Source organism: Dermacentor silvarum, chromosome 3 (assembly GCF_013339745.2).
Source record: "Dermacentor silvarum isolate Dsil-2018 chromosome 3, BIME_Dsil_1.4, whole genome shotgun sequence".
Lineage (NCBI taxonomy): Eukaryota > Metazoa > Arthropoda > Arachnida > Ixodida > Ixodidae > Dermacentor > Dermacentor silvarum.
This window is the reverse complement of record NC_051156.1, coordinates 146,044,805-146,054,739: the sequence shown is the minus strand read 5'-3', so window position 1 is coordinate 146,054,739 and position 9,935 is coordinate 146,044,805. Positions and strand designations below refer to the sequence as shown.

The following is a 9,935-nucleotide window of genomic DNA, read 5'->3' as shown; positions in this document are numbered from 1 at the left end:
AAGCAGGTCAGTGTAGATACTTTGTGTTTTTTATTATATCTTATTATCTCTGCTCCAGTTTTCCTGACATAACGAAAACCGTTATGGCTCCTTACGTCTGACAAACGCAAGATGACATCAAGCAGTGCGTCCTCACTACTGCCAGAAAGCCACGTACATCGGAGAGTCGGGTAATGTATTTAACTGAGTTTATCGCGCTATTCTGCACCGAAGCTGGTGAGGGTAGTTCCACAGCTGTTTTATTTCGGTGCTGTCGTTGGTACGAAATGTTAATCAAAGAACGGTCACGAACACGAATTTTGGTTTTGAAATGTAATTATCAATCACCATAAAACAAAACGTGTCTTTCGCATACCTCATTCGAATGGACAACTTAGACTCTAGTTTCCATTAGCCAGTAACTCGTTCTTTTTTTTTTTTTCTTACGTCGCATTTCACCTTCTCCAAGTTGGAGATCAGCAATGGCTATGGTATGTACGGCTATGGTGGCTAAAAATGATTGCGTAGTGCCCAATAACATATCATTGGGGAGGTGATCACTGTGCGTGTAAAGCAGTCCCGTTATTTAGGCAATTTTGTGGACATCTATATATATCTGGCCTAGGATCTCTTTCCGTCAATACCCCGTCGAAAGCCTCAAACTTGTTTACCTGTGCTCTCTCGATGTCGCAAAGCGTAAGCTTCTGTCATGGTGCAATTATAATTCTTTCTGCATGCAAAAGTATCGCTCTTGTTTTGCTAATGCTATTCAGCACACCATGTTGAGTTGCCGAAGTATTAATATTTGTTAGCGCCATGTTTTCCCAATCAAAGCGTTTGCGGTAGCTTCAGAAGCTTAGAAGATACTGACATCGTCCACATTGATTACGAACTTGAGCGCTTCAACAACATTAACAATAGTTTAATTCTACAATAAATAAAAAAAGGGTCCGAGAATGCTGCCCTGGTGTATACCTGTGCAAATTGGGAGCGAAATCAGAGTAGCTATTCATGTATACGTACTGAAAACAGGTATGAGAGAAAAGATTATATTAGTGGCTATGGTTTGCCTCGTGTTCCAGAAATCTTCAGTTTGTTAATTAATCGTTTTTGGTTGAGGTAATGAACTGCTTTTGTAAAATCTACAAACATTCTTGTTACCAATTTTCTATTGTCTCCATTGTTTACAATATACTCCTTAATTTAGTAACACAATTTGTGTTGCCCTATGTGGGCGGAAACCGTTCTGCGCTTCGGAAATAGTGGATACTTAGTTAAGTATATCTGAAACTTCCATCGAAGTTATTTTTTCTAGTCCCTTTGAAAACACTGACTGATAGAAACCGGACAGTAATCCCGAACATAATTTTGATTGCCTTTTGTTATGTAATGCCTGTGACATTTAAAATCTGTACTTTTATAAAAAATGTTCCCGAGCTGAAGCATACATTAAATATATGTGTTAGGACTGGTGCTAGCACAACAATGGCAAACTTCACAGGCTTCGACGTCACAGCTGGTAATGCTATTGAATGCTAAGATTCTGAACTGCACCTCAAGTGCCCTAACGGGTTTAATATAAATTAGTACAATTGACATTTTCGTGTATATGAGAAAATCTTAAAACAAAGTGCGATATTTGAAAATTGGCCTTGTTATGCCGAGCAATAAAAGGCGGAAATCATCGAGACATGTCAAAAATTACATGTCCTATCTCTGAATCACCCCCAGGGAGCTTTATCGAAACTCCGCTGCGGTATTCGGGTTTGTGGTTGAAGCTGAGGCCGGCAACACCCTTGACTTTTCCGGAAAGCAGCATAGGCTTACTTTCTGTGCATGTGCAATAATTATGTGGCGGATCATTTTTAGAGCCGTCTGTTGCTGCCAAGGCGTTGCCATTGGTATACCAGAAAGTGATATCTTCCGCATCATAGCGTTTACACGGCCCTGTCATCTCAGAAATACGTGTCAAAAAATTCTTGCTTTCTCTTGGCAACAAGATGGTCGTAGTGCAGAGTCGCTCAAGCACATTACACATCAAATATGTCAGGTCCTACACATTATGAACAGAATTACTTAAGAAAACTGACCCTAAGCAACGCCAACAAATCTATAATAATGGAGGCAACTTTTTACTACAGCATATAAGCGTATACTTACCTGCATCTAACGAAATCCCCCCAAAACAACTACAAGGCATGGTACCCAGGTAGCAAAGATTAGAGCTTGGAGTTCCACCTTATGCCAAAAATTCTGAATTACCAAGTGCCCGCAAGACAAAACACGATAGAACAAACCATAATGCGCACAAGGAAGCTCAACCCTATCGACTAAGTACATCTTGCCAAGGTTGCTATATACCCTGCGAAGCCTGGGGTATGGGTCTCGGCATCTGCTTCATATCGAGTCAACTCCACCACCATGGGACATTACGCTGAACATCGAGATCCTATCTATCCCCAAAATATGAATGTATACATTCCCCAAGACAAACGACAAGCTCACGCTGATCATTCTGCCGCATCTGAACCTGACACGTGCGGTGCCGATGCTGCTCGTAGCTCGTAAAAAAACTACAAAAGAAGTCAGATAAAGAAGTAGCCATGGCTCCTACAGGCGCAAAGATTCAGGCCATTACAGAAGCCATTTGCCTGCTCACGCACAATACTGACATTTTCAGAATACACTCGGATAGTCAGAGAACATTACCTGCTTTAACAATATCATACGCTCCCGGATAATACCTGCACTACACTCACCAAATATGTGCTCCTACACCCTGTGCTACAGGTCATCCTGAAGTGGGTCCTACGTGACCAGGCGGTAGAGGGCAATGCAAAGATCATGTTTCTCGCGATCCCATAACACCAAACAACCCCACGAAGTGGCCTGACACCTATTCCGCCGCAGGTGCCACAGCCGAACACCGAAAACAACGCCGTAATCAACTCGAGAAATATTTAAACTTTATATTTGAAAGTTTATAATTTTAAAGTTTGCTTTAATTATGAATCAATATCAACTAGCTCAAACCAACATTTCACCTAAAGCAACAGACTCAACTTACCGTCGCCAAAGGACTCTGTAATAATCAGCTATATAGGCATAAACACTTACGCTTTATCCAACAAATGATATCTAACACTACATTGCCAATGGAACTGGCAAACCGACGTGCTTAGCTTGCGTTAAATAAGCCAATGCCCTCTATACCTACTGGGAATGCCCCAGGACACTTTCTTCTACACCCAATGACTCGTTCAAACACTCCATCTTTCCTTCCCTATACACCCGGAAGAGCTGAACCGCTTTCCCGCAAGAGCTGCGCCCTACACTGTGGCCATGGCTGGTGGCCTACATTAAAAAACCGTTAACAGTTGTAGACAAATTGACTGAGTACCAAAACCAGAGACCCAGCTGGACACCGACAGCGATGACTCAGTCTAAGATTCTTTAACAAATAACGTTTTTTTTCAGTGACCCCCAGGAAGGGAGAACGAAGTGTGATAGGTCTATTCATATACAAGAAAAACCGATAGAACAAATAATTTTTTTATAGAATACCTCATGGAACCTGAAAAGACATCTAGGACGTGGATACTAAAGTCTACCGCGGTCAATGTACGACAACTGAAGAGAACAAAATAAAGAAAACTAGCGAGACATTAACATGAGCGTGTGAGTGATGGTGACTGAAAATGTATAAATAACTTATACCCAAAACCTTCATGCTATTCATTGCCAGTGGTTTAATATTTATTGCTGACTTAACATGTTAATGAGGCTCTTGGTAGTATCAGGTATTGCTATACTTGTTTTGTGTGCGTTAAGGTTCTAAATTTATAACGTATTTGGATTCACTGGAATTATTGGATCTTCACACGTTCGTAGGCTCTATTTAACTTCTGAATCACCCTGGAAATTTCACTAGTTGTATCGGAATAACACGTGCTGGGGAAATTTTACTCCTGTTTGCACAACACTCTTGGTTATACAGATAAGTCGAGGGTGCAGATTGTAAGTTTTGTACTCGGAAAAAAAATTAAGAATACCCTTACTGCGGGAATTATTCTGAACAATTAGACTGATTGCCTGGACCTATACGGTCAGGTATTTACCAAAAATGCTGTAATGTAGTACAAAGCTTTTTTTTCTTTTTGTTCGCTGAGCTTGCTCAATGTGGTGCAAATTCATTATTTCATTTGTCGGTGTGATTCGTTAATGCGACAAGTTTTGTTGCTTTACATATATCCTATTGTTTTTTTTATATACGCAGAGATGGAAAATAGAGAAACCTTCGTTGTTGGCTGCAAGTGGTACTGACGCATGTGCTCTATCAGGATGTGTTACTCTCGTTGGAACACAGACATGTTCAAGTCCAACTAAGTTAGAAGCATGGAAAGGCTATTTAATACGTAACAAACATATGTTTATTTCCTTCGAAGCATCACAACTCCAAGAGAAACGTCCATGCGATGACTTGCGTCGTTGAGACCATCCGCTTAGGTCAAAGGATGTGTTTCTGAAAGTTTATAAAGAACAAAAGCACAACAATGTAAAAAAAGCCTTATTGAAATTTAGCTTTTCTTTCTCTGTTTGCTAAAGCGTACATCGTCGCACCCAGAAGGAGGAACAGACTTTTTATGAATTTTAAAACGAATGGGCATGGGTCGTAAAACGTACTAATGCTGCAAACAGAGCATATATGATTTGGGTTCCACAAGAATAGTGAACTATACAACTTGGAATAGGTTGGGTTTCTTGTCCTCTTACACATATTTGGAATATTTTCTAAGTATTTTAGTTGTGTTCACATGTTTCTTGAATCAAATTTCTTCGAATGTAAAGGTTTTCAGGATTACAACATCGACTTAAGCGAATCTTCTATTAGTATTGCGAAGTGAATTTTATGATTGTGATCGACAAAGCGATAGATCAGTACTCTAAATTGTTTTCAGGATATTTGATTTTGCTACCCATAGATGCGACACAAACTTCGAGAATAATCTGAATGCGAATTGCATTATCAAATTGATTGAGACGTGTACGATGGTGTGAGGTTAACCGCGCTATAGAAATCAAAAAGCCACGTTATCTTAATAAACTAGACTTCTCGAGGTAGACAGCGCGCACGGCTTCCATAAAATAAAGGTACTTAAATTTTTATGTAGCAGCTTTCGAAGTTCTTACACGTGATAACTTTGGCCCGAGTGTCATGAAAATGATAGTAGTTTATACCATCGTATCTAGCTCCTCGTTTCTGCATGTTTCTAGAATAATTTCGGAAAAGAAACAGAACATGTTGCTTACACTTCTTCTTGTGGAGGAGAGCGCCATAGTGGTAGGGGGAGCCGAGGCCATATCCGTAGTTGAGACCATAGCCGAGGAGGCCGTGACCGTATCCGTAGTGGCCAGCACCGTAACCGAGAGAGCCTACACCGTATCCGTAGACTGGGGCAGCATGAGCGACTCCATAGGAGGCTACAGCTGGAGCAGCGTGGGCCACACCGTAGGAGGCTACTGCGGGCACGGCGTGGTGGACGGCCGCGGTGGCAAGGGCTGGGGCAGCGTAGGCAACCCTAGCTACAGCTGGGGCAGCGTGGACAGCAGTCACAGCGGGGGCGGCGTAGGCAACCCTGGCAACGGCCGGGGCAGCGTGGACGGCGGCGTATGCCGGTGCAGCGTAGGCAACCCTGGCGACGGCTGGTGCAGCGTGAACAGCGTGCACAGCGGGAGCAGCGTAAGCAGCGTAAGTGGGAGCGGCGTAGGCAACCCTGGCGACGGCTGGAGCAGCGTGGACAGCGTGCACAGCGGGAGCAGCGTAGGCGACCCTAGCAACGGCTGGGGCAGCATAGGCAACCCTGGCGACGGCTGGAGCAGCGGCGTAGGTGGCCACTGCCGGAGCGGCGTGCACTGCGGTCACAGCTGGGGCAGCATGGACAGCAGCCACGGCTGGTGCAGCGTGAACAGCAGTAGCGACGGTGCGGACGGCTCCTGGAGCGTATCCGTATCCATAGCCTAGACCGTATCCGCCAAGGCCGTAGCCTCCGAGACCGTAGCCGCCAAGACCGTATCCAAGACCGTATCCCCCTAGGCCAGAGTAGCCGACACCATGGCCGAGGGCGTATCCGCCTCCGACGTAACCAGCGAAGGCGCTGGTGGTCAGGGCGAGGATGATGGCGGCGCGAATCTGCATGGAAGTAGACAGTTCGAATCTGGGGTCTAGGCGATTTACAAGGGCGTGTATTTGACTGACACATTTCCTATTCTTATAGCGGTAAGCGGTGATCGCTTGGCGAGGCCTTCGCCCTTGTTCGAAGACAAATAGCAAGATGATGACGATAGCTTTATATTCTCAAAATTTTTTAAGCAGTGATGAAAATTGCGTATAGTTTTTCTCGTTAAATGAAAGTTTCAAATTTAGGGTCTTGAGGCGTTCACGGATATCTATTCCTTTGGTAACTTGAGCTTGATTTGTAGCATCTTTTTCGTGTTCGCCTCTGATAAGCACTGTGGTGCCTATGTTATCGCTGAGAAAATGTGCCACAAGGCAAATTGCTTGGAAAAGACTGCTTTCTATATCTCTATATCTTGAACTACGAGATAAGCAAGGAGACATATTTGCCTAAACGTTAGAGCATCTACCTGAATGAGGTCTTGGATGTCAGCTTGAAGGCAGGTTGCTAAGCATAGTGTATTATTGTGATGTGTGCAAACACAAATCCACATAGATGTCGCGATGGCGTGATTTTGCTGCTGAACTTGTGATTGCTTTATCGTTCAATGATATAAAGTCGTTTAGACTTTGCTTATTGGGGGATGCCGCAGCCCTAATGTTGAATAGTTCTCTTCTCGAATGGAGTCATTCCTCAGTGGGAGTTTTAGTCTGACGTGTCCGTATCATGATTGTTCAAAAACGTAAAAAAAAGCTACTCACGTGTATCCTTTCTAGTTTATTTGCATTGTATTTAACATTCTAACTGCTGCGTGTGGGCAAAGCATCCTTAAATGACACAGTCCAACCCACTTCTGGTCACCACAGAATATTGATGATTCCAGTTTTCTTTAGACCAAGGTGAAAGGTTAAATTCTGTGCAGAGCAATCCTTTAGTTCGGGCAGCTTATGGCGGCATCGAGAAGTGGGCGGGAAACAACTTAAGTACTTGTAACATGGAGTAAAGCCTGAAATCTCGTAAACAAAGTGTGGTGACTAATAACGTCAAATAACACACAGGTATGCGCTTTTTCTCACGTACTATATAGAGTTGTTTACTTTACGGAGATTTGTCTGTTGAATACTAAGGAAAACAGGTTGACTCGCCCCCCCCCCCCCCCCTTTATGTAATGTGCAGGTAACACGGTTGCTGGTATAAGTGACGAAGCATGCAGGGAAACCGTTAAACGTTAACCTTCTTTGCTCTTTTCGTTGTCGATCTGGGCATAGTTTCCGTGTGTGTGCTTTAGGCGCCTTTGCACCATGCTGCATGCCGTATTACGTGCCTACCTCAACAAAATATAACGGGATATGCGGAAGATTGAGGGTGGCATTCTGTAAAAGAGCGTAGTAGTATAATCTGCACAAAAGCCGCTGGAAAGCTTCGATCCTCCAGCGGCGCCCCAACGCTGCAAATTCTGATTCACGCTGCTGTAAGCGTTTAGATTTCGGCGTTGCATGCAACTTGGGCTCAAGATGCAACGGCGCGAAACGCGGGAGAAACTGCAGCACGCTTACCATGATGTCAGTTTCTTCGAGGAGAAGGAGCTTCTGAGACTTCAAATGCAGAGCGCCTCCTTATATACGAAATTTTGTGTGGAAAGCAGGCCGAGGGGCATTTGGGCGTGGTGCAGGCACCGGCCTTTGTCACCATGCCGCAAACCCGTCTTCCGGCGCTGCGAAGAAAGAGGAACGAGCGTCGGATTGTGTAAATCGAGCGGGGCACGGAGGGAAAATAAAAGTGCATCGAAGATCGTCTCCAGATTCCCCTGTACGCCCTTACTCGAATCACACTTTTGTTTGCGTTTCTTTCCGCACTGCTATCTGTCACCTATTCATCAGGGTCGCCTGCACTCCCACACAGCATTCACGTAGTACGGAGCAGTTCACTGCGATGGCCCACTTGATGGTGAATTAATTGCCCGCAGTTTTCTTTATAGGCAAGGATCCGCCTGTTCGGCAGCTCTCAAGACGAATTTGCAATTTAGCCATGAGAACCTCAGACGCCGTCTCGCGAGCGATCCTCCCACCGAGAAACGGATGTTTTCGGTTTGCGCGAGCCTTGCCTGGCGGGTTTAAGCGGGCGTAAGCATCTCTTTGGCGCTTACGTTGATAGGCGCTGCGGCGTTTTACGTTTTGTCGCGGGCGGTTGTTTCGGCACTCGCGAGATCAGAATTTGCCTATCGGGGTTTCTATCAAGCGGAGGCTTTTGTCGCCATTCTCGACAAACGTTCACGTAGCTGGCTAGCCTGTAGAATAGGCTAACGGCTACGTGAGGCTAATAGGCTAATAGCTCCCCTTGAATTTCATTATTTATTTTCACCATTCGTCTTCGTGAGCTCACCTGCCAGTTTGATAGGATAACAAAGACGATGACTGCCTCAACTCCTAATAGTTCTTAGGAAGTTAGATTGGACTATCAGGGGATAATTGGCTAGTGCTTACATATTGGGACCCAGTTTTTACGCTACTCACTTCTGACACTGACAGCGGCACCAGTATATGGCTTCTTGGTGTTCTTTATATTTTGTTTTTCAGGAGAATGCTTGCCAAATGGCAAACATATTTTGTATGCGTGTTTGTTAATGATGTGTTGCATGTGAATTGAAGGACCTGTTTTGTCGTACTTGTTGTCGTGTGTCCCGTGATCATAGCAAAATATTGCCCAGGGTTAGCATTGGTCCATTCGCCAATGTACTGGGTAGGTCTAGAGTTTGACAGAAGCTGCTCCCCTGAACACCGCCACTTATGGGAGGTATACGAACTGCGCGAGCCATTGACATCGCGGAAAAGAGACGGCGTTCCGGTACGCCACGTTCACGGGGGCATCAAGATGATCTGCGGTCGTCGACACGCTGGCGGCGTTGGGGGAAATTCACCTAGCCTGCGGCATCTGCTCTGTGGGCCAGGGATGCCTGTGAAAATGGGCACACCGTTGCCACCCAAGCTCCGTGCTGTTGCTATAGCGTATTGCGCGCAGTCGTTGCAGCAACCTCAGTTATGCGGCGGAGTTTCTGTTGTTGACCCGACCACTGCTGTATCGCATTGAAGGTGGGCGACCGGGGCGGTATAGCTGAATGTTCCATATGTCTCAAAAGACATGTCTCACACATCTGTGAAAGAATCAAGGGCACAACTCCCAAATGTGCTTACGTGGTGTGTTCGCACAGCAATGCGCACGTTGATGTCGCCTTAACCTTGACAGTCCTGTCTAGCGTTGGTGGCGTGTTAAAGTGAGGGAATGAATGCTGCCGGGAAAGAAAGTAAAGCTAAGTGAAAGTACACATAAGTATAACTGGCTGCAGGTGGGGGCCAAATACACATTTTCCGCATGACACGTGCGGTGCTTTACCAACAACTAAGGTACCGCAGCAGCCATTTTCCTGTACAATTTATTGGGTATTCGCATAAAATAGCATCCTTTGTGGGTGGGGGTGGCAGGGAGGAATGTTCAAGGGTGCAACTCACAGCTACAGCTGCGAATAACGTCTTTTTAGCCGCAGCCGTCATACATACACAAATTTAGAAGCAGGCTACTATTCAATGCACCCTTTCATACTGGCTCAAGGAGTCAAAGCTGTTAAATTCGAAGCCCTATCTATTCAATGGGCCAGAAAACTAAGGTGATGCGAAAGGCGCGAATTTGAAGCCGAACGAACATGAAGCCGAAATGCTGATTACGATATTTTGTTTCTACACGCGGACGCGATCGCCCGGAGCCTAGCCCTTAGCAGCATCGCTG

General features: G+C 45.1%; 1 protein-coding gene across 2 annotated transcripts; it reads right to left on the bottom strand.

Moving 5' to 3' along the window:
• Positions 1-4,383: 4,383 nt before the first annotated feature.
• Positions 4,384-7,752, bottom strand: LOC119445874 (cuticle protein 64-like). 2 transcript variants are annotated; one of them, XM_049663706.1, is made up of 4 exons: positions 7,712-7,752; positions 5,581-6,169; positions 5,290-5,550; positions 4,384-4,501 (listed from the first exon to the last, which is right to left on the bottom strand). In XM_049663706.1, coding segments are annotated over exons 1-4 (855 nt in total). In that variant the 5' UTR covers positions 7,715-7,752; the 3' UTR covers positions 4,384-4,499. The 2 variants fall into 2 exon arrangements, with proteins under 2 accessions (XP_049519663.1, XP_037566107.1); XM_037710179.2 differs by having other exon boundaries at positions 5,290-6,169.
• Positions 7,753-9,935: the final 2,183 nt, after the last annotated feature.